Genomic DNA, 22,216 nt, shown 5'->3' on the forward strand with positions numbered 1-22,216 from the left:
TGACTTTGTAATAACAAAAAGCTCCCAATCCCCAAAGTTGCTTCCAGCTCATGTTGATGTTTTAAATGTCATAGCTGAAGTTGTCTGTGTCCTTCCTCAGAGCACAGTATATCCCATGATTCTGTGAACACTGGGAACCTGAACTGTTGCTGTCATGACTGGAATTTCTAACTAAGGTTTGTTTATGAGTTGCAATCATTACAGGAGTGTGTGAGGTTGTGTGTCTGTCACTTCCTCATTTAGTCTATTATTGTGGAGGATTTGTCATTATCTGCCTTGTTTGTAGTCTGTGTTTTCTTTTTTTAATCTTTCTTTACTTCGAAGTCTATTGATCTCTGATCAGACCATTTCTTTTTTCTGTTTAGTACACAACTTATCTTATACAATAGAATCAATAAAGTGAAAACACTGTTTTAATATTTTTCTGTATTAGTTCATTTTCATCTGGGACAGTGAAATAAGGGGCAGTCATTTTAGATCCGATCATTCTGTGAGTTTTATTTAACTGAGCTGCTATTTCATTGTGGTAAGTGGGATAATCTACATTATTTTCAGCATGTAGATAAACCACAGTAGTGTGATCATGTGACAGTGTGGTGACTGATCATCTTTGTTGACAATGAAAAACAAAAGAGTTTCAGAAGAATAAGACACATACGTAGAGTGAAGTCTGACTAAATTAAATTTTATTGACAATGGAAAATACATTTAAAATAAACAGTTATATTTTGCTGCTTGTGACGAGGTTGATAGGAAGAAAACCACAGGCTGTATTGTGTACAGTCAGAAAGCTTCAGTGGCAGACACAGAGAGACTCTCTGCAGAGATTAAAGGATCTATGACTGGAGAACAGTCTGTCTGTGGATTACAACATTCAGTGAAGACAGTTACAACAACATCAGCAGATACAGTTTATGCTTACAACATTAACAGATAGAGGATGAGAACAACAACATTTCTTTGTTTGGTCAGACAGAGACCTCTTCACTCCAGTGACTCAGCAACAGCACATACACACAGTTTTTCTCTACAGTACATTGGCCTCACAAGAGTGAGGCTGCAATATCTTCAATGTGACAATGAGTTTAACAGATTTTCGAAACCAGGGGTAGAGAAAGGCATAGATCACAGGGTTTAGACAGGAGTTAGAAAGTATCAGAAAACTCATAAAGACCTCAGTTGAAGAGCCGATCTCGAGGGTGTAACCAGAGAGAGAGACACAATAAAATGGACAGTAACACATGAGGAACACAGCAACAAGGACACCCAGAGTCCTGGCTGCTTTCAGCTCTGATCTCTGAGCAGTTACAGTCTCTGAGTGCTGCAGTGTGACAGCTGCAATGTGAGAGCGCATGGCACGAGCCTGAGACACAGCCACCACAAACACTCGTGCATACAGAACAATGATGGCAGTAATGGGGATGATAAAGCTTAACACAAGGTCAACAGCTCCTATTATGTTAATCACACATTCTCCATAGCAGGACCTGTACCTGCCTGGTTGTTTCAGGTTGTCATATAAAAGCACAAAGCTATAGAAAACAGAGTAAACCCAACACAGGAGAACACAGATTTGAACTCTCTTCTGAGTGATTCTGGTGGGGTAGTGCAGAGGGTCACAGATAGCCACATAGCGGTCAACTGATATAAGCACCATGTTCAATAGTGAGGAATAGACAGTGATAGACGGTAAAAGATGATACAGAGAACACACCAGGTCACCTAGAAGCCAGCAGGGTTCTGTTAAGAGGATTTGAAATGGCATCACAAGGAGGCCCACGAGGAAGTCTGATACAGCCAGAGAGAGGAGGAAGAGGTTGGTCGGGGTGTGGAGCTGCCTGCAGTGAGAGAACATCATCACTGTAAACATTATGAACACTAACAACACTGTCACCAATAGAAGTATGTGTTTTATAAAAGCAGTAATGACATTAAAGCTTCAGCATATCTGAACAGTGACTGTTTCATCAAACCAGCAGGGTGCAATGTTCAGAGGACACTTATGTCTCTGAATCTCACTACAGCAATATAACATCAATGCTAAGACATTTGTCTCTGCCTGAAGTGGGAGATGGAGATGAGGACCAGCAGGTTGAGAGCCACAGTGAGCAGAGAGATGGAGGACAGCAGAATGTAAATGAGCATTGCCTCAGAGAGAGGGCGTGTGCGCTTCTTGCAGGAGGCATTGAGGAACTGTGGAAAGCAGAGTTCAGCTTCCTCCAGGGTGTTCATCATGAGAGAGGAGGAGGAGGAGAAGCTGCACAGCTCTCTGAGCAAAGTCCTCTCTCATCCAGCTTATTTATCTCTCCCCACATCCCCCCTCTTCCCTTCCGTTCTGTCTTTCAGTCTCTCTCTTGGACACTGATCTTCCTCCTCCCTCACTTTGTGCGTCATACTTTCATCATTTGCATCTTCATCACTCTCTGAAACCTCTTTTCTCTCTGGTGTGACAGTTTGCTTTTGGTTTGGTTTTTTTGCTGATGTATGCTCTCTAGCGTCTGCAGCAGCTACAACCTTCTGACCTCAACACAGAGCAGCCACCTCCACAACTGAGGATTTTAACATGGCCCACTCATATTCCATGCCCACAGTTTCCTCCAGGATGCATGAGAAGTTCTTCCGGAGTCATTCCTCCCAGTCACCCAAAACCAGGCTCCTCCATTGTTGACTTTGGGAGACCTGAAGTCCTCCAAGAGTTTCCCAAGAAGTTTCCCCAGATGATCCTCTGCTGCTGTTCATGAGTATAACCAACTCCAGCTACTTCCCATGAGTGGTGACACTCCACATCCCAAGGACCAGTCTGTACAAGGGACCAACACTTCTAAGTCTCCACCCTTACCAAACACCAGGTTTACATAAGTCCTGACCCCAGTTCTTACCCTTGCAGGTGGTGGGCCCACCATGTCAATTTTTGGGCTGTGCCTGACCAGATCCCATGGATCAAGGCCAGGCCAGCAGACTTTTGCCTGCAAGAACCCCCTCCATGAGGTGCCTCACCCCACCCATGAGGGTTTGCCAGATTCGGTCTAAGTCAGCCCACCCCCATACACAGTTCATGTAAGCACAGCTGGCAGATGCTGCCTCTCACACCAGAAGACGTAAGACTGTACAGCCAAAAGTACTATAGGGTGTTAGGGCCCTCTGGCTCTACCACAGTCTATAGGTTTGTGTTTTGTGTCTCCCTTCAGGTCCTGGTAGGCGGAACTTCCATTAATGCAAATGAGTGCACATGGTCAGTCCATCCAGAACGCATTTATGATCAGCTGCTTTCTGTCTCTCACTCCATCCCTGGATTTGCGCCAGAAGGTTTGGTTTAGTTGAGTTGTATTTTTCTTTATTTTACACCATTCAACATCACAAAGAGTACAGAGTCATGAAACAGTAATGTACTCAGTAAACACTGAGGCCGGTGGCTTTGGCTTTCCTATGTGAGTTCTAAAGGCTACTCTTCCATGACAGTCAGCAACAAGTTCCAACCTCCTTTTCAAATTCAAAGAAAATGTGTAAATATTCTTGTCTAATGTCTAATAAATACACCTATGGGATATACAGCTTATCAAACTGTGTGGAATTGAAGGTGAAGAAATTACCTCATTTAAAAAATGAAATAAAATCTGTTAAAATCCCATGTATTCAAATTCAAGACTATTTAATCATTTTCAAGGCTGATTAGCTGTGAAATGGAACTGAAACAGGATATGATGGCCAGGCCCCATCAGACTGTCCTCCCCAGTTTCACTCCCATGGTTGGTGCCGTTTATGTTGACAAGTGAAATGTGTGGGTGAAGGACCTGCATCTGACTGAGTTTGACTCCAACAGTAAAAGAACAGGCTGGAAGTTTTTCCAACTTTGGCTCCACCTGCTTGTAGTAATGAGAATGACACTGTAGTAGACAGCAGAGCATGTCACTGTGGCTAACTCATAACATGAGCTTTACCCTCAACATTAAACCTTTTCATTCAATACAAACATTAAACTGAAGGAAATTCAATTGTTGCTTTTCTTCTCAACAGGAAGTCGTGTTAAAACAGATTGTACAGAGTTCAGAAGTACTTCCTGTTTGCCCTGCATAGATGCATCCTTCTTGAATAAAGCTACTGGGCTTAAACAATGTGGAGAAACTATTGCATCAGATTTCCTATATATGTGTGCATGCGTGTGTGTGTGTGTGTGTAATAATCACCATCATTCAATGATCATTAATATACACTGCTCAAAAAAGGATGACTGAAAACACAACAGGAATGAAAGGATACTACATTGTTGATGGAAATGAAAATTATCAACCTACAGAGGGCTGAATTCATAGACACCCCAAAATCAAAGTGAAACATGATGCGACAGGCTAGTCCATTTTTTCTGAAATTTCATTGCAGCAACTAAAATGGTACTCAGTAGTCTGTATGGCCCCCACGTGCTTGTATGCATGCCTGGAACGTTGGTGTCCTGGGCTATATCCTCCCAGAACTGGACCAGAGCATCACTGAGCTCCTGGACAGTCTGAGGTGCAACCTGGTGGTGGCACCGGATGGACCGAAACATAATGTCCCAGGGGTGTTCTATTGGATTTAGGTCAGACGAGTGTGGGGGCCAGTCAATGGTATCAACTCTTTCATCTTCCAGGAGTAGGAGAAAAAACCAGGTCAGAACACACACAAAAACACACAAGGAGCAACACAAGGAACAAATGCTGGAACGCTTGACTCTACAGACAAAGATGATTTGGCACAGGGGAGTACAAGTACAACATTTAAATACACTAGGAGACAGGAAGGCAATTAGATACAGGTGCAACACATTAGGGGCGGGACAGGTAATCACAAAGGCGGGAAACAAAGGAGGACAAAGGAGGATAGTGATTTGATAGATAGATGGGATACATCTGTCCTTGATCTGCTCTTTGAGGTGAATAAAGAAATCAGAGTTCTATACAGTGACATTAGTGTGTGGAGAAATCAGTCAGACAAATCATCTGACTCAGTGTCCATTGCCATACACTGCTTCCCTGTGGAGGTATCAGAAGCCTGGGGGCTTTCAGCCAACAGCTGAGACACACGGGGGTCTGATGGTGATTTGACTCTGACGCTGAGTCTATGGTGTTTACCTGGGCAGTTACTTCCTGTGAACAGCCATGTATGACCTCAGGCTTGGGGGGTCGCCATGAGAGAGCATCAGCATTGGCATGCTGTTGTCCATGTTTTTGCTTTATGACCTAGTTAAAGGGGTTGAGTTCCAATATCCATCTTGCTCTACTTCCTGTGGGATCCTTGTCAATGGACATACCACGTAGACCCAACAGAGGCTTATGGTCAGTTATGATGGTGAAGGCAGCAGCACCAATATAACGTCTGAACTGGCACACAGCCCACATGATTGCCAACACTTCTCTGTCGTACACTCTGTGTACACTTTAAAGGGGATGTCGAAGTCTGGCATAGTGACCACAGGAGCAGCTAAGAGCACACCTTTTAAGTACTCAAAGGCTGCATTGCACTCTGTTGTCCACTTAAAAGGCTTATCCTTACAGGTTAAGCGGTGCAGGGGAGCTGCTCACTGTGCAAAGTCCTTAACAAAACAGCAATAGTAAGACTTTGTCTGTGTTTCTAGGGTCAGGCTGGAGGCCATGGCCAGACACAATATGTCCCAGAAACACTACATTGTCTCTTGCAAGGTGGCACTTTCGGCACTTTACATTCATCTCTCCAGCCACTGGGTCTCATTTCCATCCTCATTTCTCTCATGTCTTCAGTAAGTCTATTTACTGGCTCTGTACAAACCTCCTCCATCTGATATCATGTGCACCATTGTGGCTGCGCCACTCCCAGGAGGAGTGTGGGGTTGAGCTTGAGCGTTGACATAGTCCATTTTCAGAGTCTGTCTGGCCATTTTACACTGGCCGGCAATGATCAGTGCCGCTGGCGAAAAATCTCTCCCCACAACAGTCTTTGCAGTCTTATCATATTTCCACGTTAATGAAAAGATGGAGGCTCCGCCACTTGAACTAGATGTGTGCTCGTTTATTTCTCAACTTCTCACCAACAAGGTCAACAGAAGCACAACAACAACAACACCCTTCCAGTCTCCTTCACAATAAAACCACCACCTATACTGTCTACATGCTGGACCGGATGAAGCATAAATTGACTGAGCTGTATAGTCAGAACTGGCTCTATACCAAAAAAAAGGTTACATTACTTTACTAACATGCAAACAGGAGAAAAATGAGACAGGGCGACATCACTTCTGTTTAGCCTCACTCAGCAGAATGAGTGGGTCGAGGAGTCGAGGTCAAGGTCGAGGTCAGACACTGACCTGAAACAAAACTTGTTGAGCTCAGCACTACAGAGTTAATGCAGTAAGTTTTGAGACTCAGGGTGTCACTATGGAGTTAAATTTGCTTGAAATTCAATTTCACAAATGATCGGCCTTGAAAAATAGTCTTGACTTTGAATGCATTAAGATTTTATTTCATTTTATAGAGAAGGTAATTTCCTTGCCTTACATTTTACACATTTTGATGCACTGTATATCCAATATATGTATTTATTTGAACAGCATAGGACAAGAGCCTTGTGAACTTACGCAGGAAAGCCACTGACCTTAATGTTTACTGTTTAAATTAGTGTGTCAAGAGCATCACCTAGGAAAGCTTCTTGGGGGACTTCAATGTTCACAAGGTCAGCCATGGAGGAACCTAGATGTGGGTGATTGGGAGAAACATGGAATATGAGTTGCTAAATCATGGAGGCTGCTGCTCTGTGTTGAAGTCAGAAGGTCGTAGCTGCTGCAGTCGCAAGAGTCCATGCATCATCAAAAAAAACAAACCAAAAGCAAACTGTCACACCAGTGAGAGAAGAGGTTTCAGAGAGTGATGAAGATGCAAATGATGAAAGTATGACACACAGAGTGAGGGAGGAGGAAGATCAGTGTCCAAGAGAGAGACTGAAAGACAGAACGGAAGGGAAGAGGGGGGATGTGGGGAGAGATAAATAAGCTGGATGAGAGAGGACTTTGCTCAGAGAGCTGTGCAGCTTCTCCTCCTCCTCCTCTCTCATGATGAACACCCTGGAGGAAGCTGAACTCTGCTTTCCACAGCTCCTCAATGCCTCCTGCAAGAAGCACACACGCCCTCTCTCTGAGGCAATGCTCATTTACGTTCTGCTGTCCTCCATCTCTCTGCTCACTGTGGCTCTCAACCTGCTGGTCCTCATCTCCATCTCCCACTTCAGGCAGAGACAAATGTCTTAGCATTGATGTTATATTGCTGTAGTGAGATTCAGAGACATAAGTGTCCTCTGAACATTGCACCCGGCTGGTTTGATGAAACATTCACTGTTCAGATATGCTGAAGCTTTAATGTCATTACTGCTTTTATAAAACACATACTTCTATTGGTGACAGTGTTGTTAGTGTTCATAATGTTTACAGTGATGATGTTCTCTCACTGCAGGCAGCTCCACACCCCGACCAACCTCTTCCTCCTCTCTCTGGCTGTATCAGACTTCCTCGTGGGCCTCCTTGTGATGCCATTTCAAATCCTCCTAACAGAACCCTGCTGGCTTCTAGGTGACCTGGTGTGTTCTCTGTATTACCTTTTACCATTGATCACTATCTATTCCTCACTATTGAACATGGTGCTTATATCAGTTGACCGCTATGTGGCTATCTGTGACCCTCTGCACTACCCCACCAGAATCACTCAGAAGAGAGTTCAAATCTGTGTTCTCCTGTGTTGGGTTTACTCTGTTTTCTGCAGCTTTCTGCTTTTATATGACAACCTGAAACAACCAGGCAGGTACAGGTCCTGCTATGGAGAATGTGTGATTCACATAATAGGAGCTGTTGACCTGGTGTTAGGCTTTATCATCCCCATTACTGCCATCATTGTTCTGTATGCACAAGTGTTTGTGGTGGCTGTGTCTCAGGCTCGTTCCATGCGCTCTCACATTGCAGCTGTCACACTGCAGCACTCAGAGACTGTAACTGCTCAGAGATCAGAGCTGAAAGCAGCCAGGACTCTGGGTGTCCTTGTTGCTGTGTTCCTCATGTGTTACTGTCCGTATTACTGTGTATCTCTCTCTGGTTACACCCTCGAGATCGGCTCTTCAACTGAGGTCTTTATGAGTTTTCTGATACTTTTTAATTCCTGTCTAAACCCTGTGATCTATGCCTTTCTCTACCCCTGGTTTCGAAAATCTGTTAAACTCATTGTCACACTGAAGATATTGCAGCCTCACTCTTGTGAGGCCAATGTACTGTAGAGAAAAACTGTGTGTATGTGCTGTTGCTGAGTCACTGGAGTGAAGAGGTCTCTGTCTGACCAGACAAAGAAATGTTGTTGTTCTCATCCTCTATCTGTTAATGTTGTAAGCATAAACTGTATCTACTGATGTTGTTGTAACTGTCTTCACTGAATGTTGTAATCACAGACAGACTGTTCTCCAGTCATAGATCCTTTAATCTCTGCAGAGAGTCTCTCTGTGTCTGCCACTGAAGCTTTCTGACTGTACACAATACAGCCTGTGGTTTTCTTCCTATCAACCTTGTCACAAGCAGCACAATGAAACTGTGTTTATTTTAAATGTATTTTCCAATGTTCCAGTGTCAATAAAGTCTAATTTATCCAGACTTTACTCTGCAACTCTTTTGTTTTTCATTATCAACAAAGATGATCAGTCACCACACTGTCACATGATCACACTACTGTGGTTTATCTACATGCTGAAAATTATGTATATTATCCCACTTACCACAATGAAATAGCAGCTATGTTAAATAAAACTCACAGAATGATCAGATCTAAAATGACATCCCCTTATTTCACTGTACCAGATGAAAATGAACTAATACAGAAAAATATTAAAACAGTGTTTTCACTTTATTGATTCTATGGTATAAGTTGTGTACTAAACAGAAAAAAAGAAATGGTCTGATCAGAGATCAATAGACTTCGAAGAAAACAAAGATTAGAGAAAGAAAACACAGACTACAAACAAGGCAGATAATGACAAACCCTCCACAATAATAGACTAAATGAGGAAGTGACAGACACACAACCTCACACACTCCTGTAATGATGGAAACTCATAAACAAACCTTAGTTAGAAATTTCAGTCATGACAGCAACAGTTCAGGTTCCCAGTGTTCACAGAATCATGGGATATACTGTGCTCTGAGGAAGGACACAGACAACTTCAGCTATAACATTTAAAACATCAACATGAGCTGGAAGCAACTTTGGGGTTTGGGAGCTTCTTGTTATTACAAAGTCATCAAGGTAAATGGATTCATACACTCACTGAGCACTTTATTAGGAACACCACAGTAATACTGGGTACTTCCTCTCTTTGCTCTCAGAACAGCCTCAGTTCTTTCTTTCCTGTGAGACTCTGCTCCATGTTGACATGATTGTATCACATTCAAGCTGCCAATCTCCTGTTCTACCACATCCCAGAGGTTCTACTGGATTCAGGTCTGGAGACTGTGGAGGAAGCTGAAGTTCACTGAACTCACTGTCATGTTCTTGAAACCAATGTAGCAAATATGCACAGATATAATCTGTAAGCACTCATTGTAGGGGCGCCACTGTCCAATTCGGTGTGACCACAGATTCAAGGGATCAGGTTCTCTACTGCACAGAAATGTACTCACATCACACCTGGGTCTAAAGGTCTACAAATTTATCAAATACTTTCTTCTCTACATTGGACAAAATGCCACAGTCAATTGAAATAATAACAACTATACTGAGGTAATGAGTACTGTATAAAACTGGGTGGTGGTGGTGGTGGTGAGGGATGCTCTGCGTTGCTGGGGCAACTCAATCAGCTGACATTAAGTCTGCCAGAAGGCTGATTCTTCTTGCTGTACCACTGTCGATTTGTCTCGCAGGCGGCTGGGCAGGCATTCCTGTCTGCCAATGGCTAGTGCAGGTTGATGATGGGTAAAAATAGCGAATAAAATATCTTACATTTAGAATTCACTGACGTTGGCCAGAGAGCACAAAAGCTTCAAAAAGCTTCAAACGAGCGAAGCTGAAAAAAAAGGGGGGAGCCACGTTCAAAGGCACTTCTGTTTTTAACTTATTAACTGCAAAAATAGAAACGGTGATGAACTTTCTGGGGTCACCAGAACTCATGGTTGTGGTGAGCAAACAAGTGAAGTGCAAAGATGAAAGAACAAAGAAAGTACTAAAGCACGTGTAAACAAGAAACAAAGAAAGAGAAGTGATAGATACGAGTAAAGGATGCTCAAGCCCCTAACACACAGTTCTCAAAGTTTTTATATCTCAGGGAATGTCGTGGGCGTAGTAACCATGATTTTACTGCGTAGGCCATTTTTCTTCTTCTCCATAGAGAGGATGCCTGGTTTCGAATTATGTATGTTCGGGAATCCAAAGTGTGTACAGATTTGCCAGGGTTGTCTGTTGGCTAGTAACATATATAACACTGTTTTAATTGTACAACTTAATTACAGTTCAAGCAAAGCAACGTGACGCAAACTGAGTTAGGTGTAGCCACTAGATGGCAGTGTGACTCCACTGGAGATGTTGCTCAAAATCCCCAGATTATTTTATTCCAAAACCAAGGTAAGATCATACAAACCAGTCTCAGTTTACCTCAGGAATGTAGGATGAATTTATGGAAGAGACCTGTGTTTTGTCACCTGGATCTTCCCCATAGGCAGCAAGAGAAAGTATGCGAGGGAGGATGGTGTTATGTAACCTTTGTAATTCATTCGGTCCATGTGCTCAAATGAAGATTTTATGCCTTAGTGTTAATTAAAGTCCTTTTGTCACTTCTTTCTTGAAAGAGTTGGTTGTTTTCTTCATGGGAGGAAGTAACAGTCATACACGGTTTAGATGTAAGTTCAAGTGTGGGAAACAGGCTTCTTCCTTCAGCGGAGGGGAAGAATTTCACTGGTTTGTCCATTTGGTATGTGTGTGCCTTGACTCCTGGGGTGACGTTAGATCTCTCTTATAGCTTTAGAGTTGATATGGCTAGAGACAGAGAGCAGCTGCTGTTACAACATCAAGAGGCTAATACAGCTAATAAGGCAGAATAACCCTGTGTGTTTTGTTACTCAGAAGAGGGAAGGTGTAGTGTTTAGCTCAGGGCTGACAAATCATGGGTGTGGAGCCCAGCACAGCAGCAGGCTTTCACAAAAGTCAAACAGCTGCTGACAGAGGCGTGCAGACTGTAACTTCTAGAGCTGACAGAGAGAAGGGTACTGAGGTATTCTGGGAGTTTACTCAGCAAGGCTTAGAAATTCCACTATGACAGACGTCACTCCTGCTGCCAGTTGCCACTGATCAAGACGGGTGATTGTCGCTGTCAAACTTGATAACCAGAAAGGATGGACTACAACTCCCACCGTCCTGCAGAAATGCAGCAACCCAAGATCTTACCTCATTCGTACCACCAATGGAGTTCTTCGCAGGAACAGACGACATCTGCATCTACTGACCTCAACACTCGTTGTGCCTGAGCTCGAGTAGGAGGATAAAACAAAGGAAGGAGACATGACAGAGAACACAGAGGAAAGAGTCGTGATGGTCCTGCTGATGGTCCCATCATGCTGATGTCCTTGTAGTTCTGGTAACATACTGAAGAAAATGACAAAGCGTCTCACCATATGAATGACAGTTGTTACTGAAGAATCATCAACATACCATTAGTCACTGTGCTGAATGGTAACACTTTAACACAGAACATGTGGATAATAGGGGTGTGCCATCTAAGTCACCTCACGATTCGATTCGATTACGATTCACAGTGCTACGATTCGACGATTCACCGATTATCGATGCATCTCGATTAATCTTTTTTTCCCACATAGAATGTTTCTTTTCTCATTCTGTAGTTACTTGAAAAATAATTTAGAAAATATAAAACTTCTTTTAAACAAAATGTAAATCTGTAATGTAATGTAATGTAAATGTTATTGTATGTGCATGTCAGCCAGATTGTTTCTCATATGGATTTTGGACACCATATGGTCACTGTGCGTATTCTTACGTTTCCAGTCAGTGTTGACAGAATATGCAACACTCGACGCTAACCCCTCAGTACAGAGCCGAGCAGTTCGCAGTTTTCTTACCGACGAACACAGAGCCGTACGCAGCTGCTTCGCCATGCTTACACTGTTTTGATGGGGGAGGGGCTTAGTCTGTGGAAGGGGCTTGTTGTGCCACCCAGATTTGCTTCCCTCCGTGCAGTTTTCCCCACACACACGTTCCTCTTCCACATGAAAACAGAATTGCACTCAAATTATGTCAAATTCTGCGAAATTCCGCATTAAAAATAGATTCCGTTTTAGTCGGCCAATTCCGCGATTCAGTGATCGCGGAAATCATAGGGCCCTATAATATATCCGAGGGGACACGGTCAACTTTTTCGTTCCGACCGCTGCACTTTCCTTCCGTTATTAAAAGAATCGATTTCTGAACATTTATGAATCGATTCTGAATCGTCAAGTGTCGCGTCACGATTAATCTATGAATCGATGAATCTGGCACACCCCTAGTGGATAACGTGTTCCACTGTGAAAACAAAGTGGCTCATTTCACTTAAACTAAATCCATGATGCTTTGATGGTTTGAGGCAATGGAGCAGTTAGGACCCAAACCCACCAAGCTGGACATGGATGGATATAATGGATATGAGTTCAGATTTCAGTCCAGACAGTTAGATACTGTAGACCAGCTTAATGTGATGACCTGGGCAGCACCTTGTAATCCTAAAATAAAATCTTCATAATGATGATGAGCTCTGATAACAAGGTGCATTGCTGGAAAATGACAGACCTAAACAACCTGTTGTTGTTGCTGATGAACTGTGGGTCTGTGTTTGTTTTTTAGCACCTCTGATTGGAGCGATACACCTGAGACTGAGATGTCATCATCTGACACACAAGCAGGTGTGAAAACATTAAGGCTGTGTGTGTGTGTGTGTGTGTGTGTGTGTGTGTGTGTGTGTGTGTGTGTGTGTGTGTGTGTGTGTAGTGGAACTGTGCATTGCTATAACACACAGGCAATATTTAGTGATAATGTACAGACAAAGTAAAACAAACATGGATCTATATGGAGATGAACTGGTGCTCTTTGTTCTGTCCATCTGACCACACCTCTGCATTCACACCAACACTGTCTCCTTTGCTGTTCACTGATGAAAACTACAAACTATTACAAGTTCAACAAACATTGACACAGACATTGATATGACTTGAGCCTGTTGAAAGTGCAGACACAAACTGCACCACTGCTTTATTAGATGTTTCACTGATACAGCTCAGGTCACATTTACAAGTTTTCAGTGATGACAAGTTGTAAACTAGAGCAAAGTGTTTTGGCTGAGAGCAAAAAGTTTAATGTTCAGTCAGGTGACTCTCAGCCCTCATGAATGACAGAGAAATACGGTATTGATGAGGCTTTTTGGGACATTTTAAAGGATAAAACTGATTTTATTCCAGATTTTTCTTATTGTCATTAAGTCTTTTGACAACAACAACAACAACAAGACGTTAGGCTGTCTGTCATCATTTCTGGCCTGTCTGTGGCTCTAAACCCACCAGCTCCTACTAAAGATGTAACTCTTTGAAAACAGCTCTAAAAAGCTGGTCACTATAGTTTGTAACAATTGTGACTCAAACATTTGTTGGGGACTGTTTTCAGTGGTGGATTCATCTACACTCTAGTGACTGTCTCTAGCACCAGGACAGAGTCAAAATGAACTAATGTGTGTGCTCATAGTAAAGAAGGATGTCACCCAGTGAACAGTATGGCTCACTGATGTGTCTTCAATAGTTGTTACAGTGGAGCTGTATGATGAAGAAGCTAAAGGTTTTGGACACACAGACCATACTGGTTTTTTTTAGATACATTCGTTGTTGTTTTATTTTCATGGGATTTGTTGGCAATAAGGAAAATGTAGGATATCACCAGTCATATCCTTTAAGGACATTTATGTTTTAGTGCATCATCACAAACAGAGAGTCATTTGAGGTCCACAGCTCACTTCAGGCAGACACACACAGAGACTGGTGTACTGCTCCTGGCCTTTTCTCACAACTTTGGCTGTCGTCATGATGCCAGCTGGACTTTCAGCAGGATAATGCTCCATGTCACAAAGCTAAAGTCCTCTCAAACTGGTTTCATGTATACAACAGTGAGTTCAGTGAACTTCAGCTTCCTCCACAGTCTCCAGACCTGAATCCAGTAGAACCTCTGAGATGTGGTAGAACAGGAGATTGGCAGCTTGAATGTGATACAATCATGTCAACATGGAGCAGAGTCTCACAGGAAAGAAGAACTGAGGCTGTTCTGAGAGCAAAGAGAGGAAGTACCCAGTATTACTGTGGTGTTCCTAATAAAGTGCTCAGTGAGTGTATGAATCCATTTACCTTGATGACTTTGTAATAACAAAAAGCTCCCAATCCCCAAAGTTGCTTCCAGCTCATGTTGATGTTTTAAATGTCATAGCTGAAGTTGTCTGTGTCCTTCCTCAGAGCACAGTATATCCCATGATTCTGTGAACACTGGGAACCTGAACTGTTGCTGTCATGACTGAAATTTCTAACTAAGGTTTGTTTATGAGTTTCCATCATTACAGAAGTGTGTGAGGTTGTGTGTCTGTCACTTCCTCATTTAGTCTATTATTGTGGAGGGTTTGTCATTATCTGCCTTGTTTGTAGTCTGTTTTCTTTTTTTAATCTTTCTTTACTTCGAAGTCTATTGATCTCTGATCAGACCATTTCTTTTTTTCTGTTTAGTACACAACTTATCTTATACAATAGAATCAATAAAGTGAAAACACTGTTTTAATACTTTTCTGTATTAGTTCATTTTCATCTGGGACAGTGAAATAAGGGGCAGTCATTTTAGATCTGATTATTCTGTGAGATTTATTTAACTTAGCTGCTATTTCATTGTGGTAAGTGGGATAATCTACATCATTTTCAGCATGTAGATAAATCACAGTAGTGTGATCATGTGACAGTGTGGCCCAGATGACTGATCATCTTTGTTGACAATGAAAAACAAAAGAGTTGCAGAGTGAAGTCTGGATAAATTAGACTTTATTGACACTGGAACATTGGAAAATACATTTAAAATAAACACAGTTTCATTGTGCTGCTTGTGACAAGGTTGATAGGAAGAAAACCACAGGCTGTATTGTGTACAGTCAGAAAGCTTCAGTGGCAGACACAGAGAGACTCTCTGCAGAGATTAAAGGATCTATGACTGGAGAACAGTCTGTCTGTGGATTACAACATTCAGTGAAGACAGTTACAACAACATCAGTAGATACAGTTTATGCTTACAACATTAACAGATAGAGGATGAGAACAACAACATTTCTTTGTTTGGTCAGACAGAGACCTCTTCACTCCAGTGACTCAGCAACAGCACATACACACAGTTTTTCTCTACAGTACATTGGCCTCACAAGAGAGAGGCTGCAATATCTTCAATGTGACAATGAGTTTAACAGATTTTCGAAACCAGGGGTAGAGAAAGGCATAGATCACAGGGTTTAGACAGGAGTTACAAAGCATCAGAAAACTCATAAAGACCTCAGTTGAAGAGCCGATCTCGAGGGTGTAACCAGAGAGAGAGACACAATAAAATGGACAGTAACACATGAGGAACACAGCAACAAGGACACCCAGAGTCCTGGCTGCTTTCAGCTCTGATCTCTGAGGAGTTACAGTCGCTGAATGCTGCAGTGTGACAGCTGCAATGTGAGAGCGCATGGCACGAGCCTGAGACACAGCCACCACAAACACTCGTGCATACAGAACAATGATGGCAGCAATGGGGATGATAAAGCCTAACACCAGGTCAACAGCTCCTATTATGTAAATCACACATTCTCCATAGCAGGACCTATAACTGCCTGGTTGTTTCAAGTTGTCATAAAATAGCACAGTGCTATAGAAAACACAGTAAACCCAACACAGGAGAACACAGATTTTAACTCTCTTCTGAGTGATTCTGGTGGGGTAGTGCAGAGGGTCACAGATAGCCACAAAGCGGTCAGCTGATATAAGCACCATGTTCAATAGTGAGGCATAAACAGTGATACAAGTTAAAAGGTAATACAGAGAACACACCAGGTCACTTAGAAGCCAGCAGGGTTCTGTTAGGAGGATATAAAATGGCATCACAAGGAGGCCCACGATGAAGTCTGATACAGCCAGAGAGAGGAGGAAAAGGTTGGTCGGGGTGTGGAGCTGCCTGCAGTGAGAGAACATCATCACTGTAAACATTATGAACATTAACAACACTGTCACCAATAGAAGTATGTTTTTTATAAAAGCAGTAATGACACTAAAGCTTCAGCATATCTGAACAGTGACTGTTTCATCAAACCAGCAGGGTGCAATGTTCAGAGAACACTTATTTCTTTGAATCTCACTACAGCAATATAACATCAATGCTAAGACATTTGTCTCTGCCTGAAGTGGGAGATGGAGATGAGGACCAGCAGGTTGAGAGCTGCAGTGAGCAGAGAGATGGAGGACAGCAGAACGTAAATGAGCATTGCCTCAGAGAGAGGGCGTGTGCGCTTCTTGCAGGAGGCATTGAGGAGCTGTGGAAAGCAGAGTTCAGCTTCCTCCAGGGTGTTCATCATGAGAGAGATGAGGAGGAGGAGAAGCTGCACAGCTCTCTGAGCAAAGCCCTCTCTCTTCCAGCTTATTTATCTCTCCCCACATCCTCCTTCTTCCCTTCCGTCCCATCTTTCAGTCTCTCTCTTGGACACTGATCTTCCTCCTCCCTCACTCTGTGCGTCATACTTTCATCATTTGCATCTTCATCACTCTCTGAAACCTCTTTTCTCTCTGGTGTGACAGTTTGCTTTTGGTTTGTTTTTTTGCTGATGCATGGACTCTAGCGTCTGCAGCAGCTACAACCTTCTGACCTCAACACAGAGCAGCCACTTCTATGATTTACGGTCTTAACATTGTCCAATCATTGCGTGTCCACAGTTCTTCCAGGTTCTTCCAGTCGTCCTGCCAGTCATCCACATCAAGGTTTCTCCATTGTTAACCTTGGGAGCCCTGAAGTCCCCCAAGAAGTTCCCCAGGTGATGCTCTTGAAACACTAATTTAAGCAGTAAACATTAAGGCCAGTGGCTTTCCTGTGTGAGTTCACAACTCTCTTGTCCCATCCATCCATCCTTTCATCTTCAACTGCTTATCCGGGGCCAGGTCGCGAGGTCAGCAGTCTAAGCAGAGACGCCCAGACTTCCCTCTTCCTGGACACCTCCTCTAGCTCTTCTGGGGGAATCCCAAAGGGTTCCCTGGCCAGCCAAGAGACATAGTCCCTCCAGCATGTCCAAGGTCTTCCCTGGGGCCTCCTCCTGGGGGGACATGCCCGGAACACCCCCATACTGGACTCCCACCGGCCCCTGGCTATGCCTAGAAATCCTGTCCATAAAAATTATGAACAGAACTCGTGACAAAGGGCACCCTTCTAGAGTCCAGAATGCACTGGAAACAGGTCTGACTTAGTGCTGGCTGTGAGGGTGGCCGAGAAACCTGGTATCCAACAATGAGGCAATTATGGAGCAATTCCAAATTCCTTTTTATCTTACAAAATTAGAGTATTGTTCAAAAACTTTACAGTAAAAAGTGCACATTGGGCTAACCAGATAGAGAAAGTTAAGCAAAAAGGGGAAAGAAAAAAAAGGAAGAATTCACTTCTCAATAAAATTTGAATAACACACAACAAAAGAATTCACTCTAAACTGCCCTTCTGGCTATGCCCGTGGAGTTTGGGCCCAAGACAGAAGCTACCTTCTGGAGCTATGCCTCTCTCCTCTCCAGCTCCCAGCCACTCCACACTTTTATACTGGTGGACTGCACCTTCAAGATATCAATACACAATCACAGTGTGTATTGTCTCCTTCACCTTCCCCTCCAAATGTTCATACCACACACATACCACCAGCAGTTCACACCAGGATCAACATTCTGATAAAATCTTCCTGAGAAACAGTGTGTAGTTTATGTGCCGTACTTTAAGGCACAGGGTCTCCCCGTGACACCGGCAATGCAAACCAAGCTCCTGCTCCGGTCGTACAGAGACCTTACAAGCCTTAGTAAAGGGCCCTGGACCCCATACTCCCAGAGCACCCCCTACAGGATGCCACGAGGGACACAGTCAAACACCTTCTCCAGGTCCACAAAACACAAGTGGACTAGTTGGGCAAACTCCCATGAACCGTCGAGCACAATATGAAGGACATAGAGCTGGTCCAGTGTTCCACGACCAGGACAAAACCGCATTGTTCCTCTTGAATCCGAGGACTATCAGCTGAATCCTCTTCTCCAGTACCCTGGTGTAGACTTTCCCACAGAGGCTGAGAAGTGTGATTCCCCCTGTAGTTGGAACACATTCTCTGGTCCCCTTTCTTAAAAAGAGTGACCACCCTGTCTGTCACTCCAGAGGTACTGTACCCGACTGCCATGTGATGTTCCAGAGGCATGTCAGCCAAGACATCCCTGCAACATCAAGAGACTTGAGGTACTCAGGATAGATCTCATCCACACACAGTGCCTTGCCACCAAGGACCTTTTTAACCACCTCAGTGACTTCAGCTAGGGTGATGAACAATTCCACCTCCAAGTCTTCATCCTCTGTTTTGTCAATGGAAGGCGTGTTGGTGGATTTGAGGAGATCCTCAAAGTATTACTTGCACCGTCCGACAATGTCCCCAGTCGAGGTCAACAGTTCCCCGCCTCCTTGCACCTCCTCCATGGCCTCATCGAACTCCTCCACAACCGCAACCTTCCAGTACCTGGGTCATTCCAGAATTTGAGGACATTTTACGTCCCACCCATCAAATTTTAAATGATCCACATACAAAATACTAAAACATGCGGTTTCTGAGTAAATTTACTTGTCCTGAGACCAAATCTAAAAAAAACTAAGAGAAAATAATGCTTGAAAATTGTTTTGAAAATACCAAATAAGTCTGGAGAACCCCCTAAAATGCCATTTTCCCTTGTCCCACCCCCCTAATGACCAAATTGAATCTCAAATAAAACAGTTAAAATGAAATTTAAATTTCATTTTTTTGGTATTATTTGTTTCATTGCTGTCTCTTTTAACTGTGGGAGCATTTGTTTTAATAAACATAATATTTCAAATAATAATTATTATTCATGGAACGTGTGTCCCACAACATGCGCACAACCCTGTTACCATAACCTTTTTAGCATGGTAGAAGAAGAAGAAAGCAGTGAATCAAATGATATGCTGGACTTGACATCATCAAACAGTTTTCCAAAAGAATGGGTAGAGCAAAGGAAGGTCCTCTCTTCTATTTTTGATATTTTTATAGCATAGTTAGCTTTGATTGAATGTCTCACTCTTCCTCATGCAACCCTGTTATGCATATGATCAGAATAAGACAATTTTTTTTATTTTTTCTTTACTTATTTACATAAGTTAGTTTGTCCTTTTGGTCAGCAGTAACAGCTAGCTAAACAGCTATCTTCTAGTCCTGAGAAAAAGCTAACATTAGTACGGATTTGCATCCCTGTTACCTGCAACCCTGTTACCGTGATTAGAGTAACAGGGTTGCACTACATTAAAAGGGTTGCGCCTCCTCCAGTTTACTCAAACTTTAGCAACTATTATTTGTAATTCAGTTCAACAATTTACATTATCTGAGATATGATTTAGTTACTCTACATATTGTAGACACATTTCTGAATTTTATATACTGAATTGTTTCCTTTTTATTTCCTAATGGTAGTCCAAATGGATTATGGTTGCAGCAACTACCTCGATGGGATGATTAACTTTAATTAAGCTAGATAAATTGTTTTTCTTACAGTGTGTCCCACCACTGAGTGCTGCTGAAAAGCAGAGATGCTACCGAGCCAAGCGTGATGCTGATGTACAAAGGAGACAACAGTTGTTATGCTAAGACTAGGGATCAGGCCAGGACCCAAAAGCAATAACCCCCAAGACAGGCTAGGAGTAACTTAAAGTCTATTATTGAACCAAAAATCACTGGAAGTGTCCAGGGCTGGGGAACAAAACTCAAACAACCAAAAATCATCCACGCAGGAGAAAAATACTCAAAAACCAAACCAAACGAAAGTTCAAAACGTTCTTACTTGCAAACAGAGAAAACCAAGGTAAGTCCATGAGGTGGGGAATTAATGCAAGGCACAGGTACGGGAACAATCACGGGGAAGACACACATTCAGGCAAGGAAACAGACTCGGGCATGGAACACAGGCAAACTGACAAGTACACATGGAAATAATGAGACTTAAATACACCAGGCAATGTGCAACAGGTGAAACCAATTAGGGCGGGGCAAACAATCACAAGAGGGAAACAAGACAAAGACAGGAAGTAGAACAAGACAAGATACACAAGGGCCATGATTTCAAAATAAAACAGGAACAGTGAACAAAACTTAACAAACAAACAAACGAATCTGAAAAGGTCCAAATGTCCACAACAGAGATCCAAACAAAACAAAAGGGTTCAAATAACAGCCCCCTTAGGGGCTAGTCATGACAACAGTACTTACTCAAAGAAAGAGAGAAATGGAAAAAGATGTAGAAACGGGAAAGAAGTTGCTTCAAAAAGACAGCAGTGAGAGAGGACAGCGAGCCCAACGAAAAAAGTGGAGAGAGGCTCATAAGAGAAGAAGAATGGACTGCCCAAAAAAAATCAAAAAAGAAGCAAGAGGAACTAGAAGAAAAGCTAAGAGGAGCAGAACAGAAAACAGAAAAATACAGGAAACGGCTACAACAATTGAAAATGGCTCGTCCATCTCCAAGAGCCAAAGTCAACAAAATACTCAGGGAAGCTTCGCACACATCCCTAAGAAGAACCCTGTTGTTCCATACAGCAGTAGCTGAGGAAGTGCATACAAAGTACAAAAAAATCAAAGAGAGAGTCACAGACAACTCATTGCAGCAGTAATCACCAGCAAAATCCTGAAGAAGTACAGGCTGCAAAAATTGGCACAGGAGGTACTTGGATTTTCAAAGAGAAGATGGAAGAACCTGGGAAATGAAAATGTCTGCTACCACAAGAGGAAGGAATACACTGGAATTGCTGTGAGACTAAAAGAAAAGGTAACGTCATTCTTTGTATGTGATGATGTGAGCAGGATCACTACTGGAAAAAAGCAGTCACAAAAGGAAAAAAGAAAATGCAGAAAAGACTACTTCTTCTTCTACTTGTGTATGACTGATCTACTTTTAGTATATTTATCCTATTACCCTCCCCCTATTTCGCCACAACTTGGCGTTGTCGGAAGGATCAATTTAGTGAAGGTGGAGACGTGTGCTCATTTTTTAAAAGCTCTTTTTTTTTCTTCGCTTATTGTTCTGAACTGATTGTATGGTGTGTGATTGCCTGTATCTAAGGTCGGGTGTTTAGAAGCAGCAGTGAGTTTCCTGTTGGTGTTTGGTGTTTGTCCGTAGCCTTAATGCTAGTATCTGTAGCTGGTTACAATTGTGAGGTCATGGAGGGAGAGCTACAGGAGTTGAGGGAATTAGTGACACAGTTGAGGGCGGAGAATGAGAGGTTGTGGCAGGAACAGGCTGCGGCCATGCCTGGTCCTAGCGTCGCACCTTCCACTCTCACTGAGCCCCTTCCTGTCCCATCCACTTCTAGCACTCCTATAACGGAGAGGCTGATCTTGGTGCTCCGAGACAGGAAGTGTCCAGTGTTCAGAGGTAGATCAGGGCTGGGGTTTTAGGAATGAATTGAGGAAGTTCAGGCTTGTATTAGGGCTTGCTGACTGTCCACATCGGATCAGGCATTTTTCCTGTTTGATAACTTGGAGAGTGAGGCACATGAGGAGATAAAATATCCCTCTAGCGCAGAATGCAGTGATCCAGCTAAAATTATTGCTGTTTTGCGTGAGCTTTATGGCTGTTCTGAGTCTTATGTGTCCTTACAGGAAGCATTTTTTTCTTGCCGGCAGCAAGAGGGAGAAACGCTTCAGGAGTTCTCATATCCCTGGCGGCACTATGAAAATTGTGCCTGCCACATGCTCGATCCAGCACTCTTGTGCTACTGTGCTCTTGGAGTCTTCAGACTCTGGCCTTCCTGCTGGGCTGCTGGCAACTCCAGCACTGGTCTGAGTTGAAGGTGGGACTGCGTACATCCCCATTGTCAATGTCAGCTACTCTGACGTGCTGCTCTATCCCCGAACAGCCGTAGGTGCCTTG

At 43.0% G+C, this 22,216-nt stretch overlaps 4 protein-coding genes across 5 annotated transcripts in view; 2 read left to right on the forward strand and 2 right to left on the reverse strand.

Annotated features, from left to right (window-relative positions):
* The window catches only part of LOC121199043 (tumor necrosis factor receptor superfamily member 14-like), a 751,306-nt gene that overhangs the window by 684,954 nt on the left and 44,136 nt on the right, over positions 1-22,216 (forward strand). The gene's annotated exons all lie outside the window — the stretch shown is intronic.
* On the reverse strand, positions 1,028-20,303 carry LOC121198627 (trace amine-associated receptor 13c-like). 2 transcript variants are annotated; one of them, XM_041062898.1, is made up of 2 exons: positions 20,135-20,303; positions 1,028-1,838 (listed from the first exon to the last, which is right to left on the reverse strand). In XM_041062898.1, the coding sequence occupies exons 1-2, from the start codon at positions 20,221-20,223 to the stop codon at positions 1,028-1,030; spliced, it is 900 nt and encodes a 299-aa protein (XP_040918832.1). In that variant the 5' UTR covers positions 20,224-20,303. The 2 variants fall into 2 exon arrangements, with proteins under 2 accessions (XP_040918832.1, XP_040918828.1); XM_041062894.1 differs by lacking the exon at positions 20,135-20,303 and adding an exon at positions 2,060-2,232.
* Positions 7,055-8,262, forward strand: LOC121198616 (trace amine-associated receptor 13c-like). The gene is made up of 2 exons (XM_041062886.1): positions 7,055-7,230; positions 7,452-8,262. The coding sequence occupies exons 1-2, from the start codon at positions 7,055-7,057 to the stop codon at positions 8,260-8,262; spliced, it is 987 nt and encodes a 328-aa protein (XP_040918820.1).
* Positions 15,428-16,632, reverse strand: LOC121198657 (trace amine-associated receptor 13c-like). The gene is made up of 2 exons (XM_041062936.1): positions 16,460-16,632; positions 15,428-16,238 (listed from the first exon to the last, which is right to left on the reverse strand). The coding sequence occupies exons 1-2, from the start codon at positions 16,630-16,632 to the stop codon at positions 15,428-15,430; spliced, it is 984 nt and encodes a 327-aa protein (XP_040918870.1).

Source organism: Toxotes jaculatrix, chromosome 2, assembly GCF_017976425.1.
Source record: "Toxotes jaculatrix isolate fToxJac2 chromosome 2, fToxJac2.pri, whole genome shotgun sequence".
Lineage (NCBI taxonomy): Eukaryota > Metazoa > Chordata > Actinopteri > Toxotidae > Toxotes > Toxotes jaculatrix.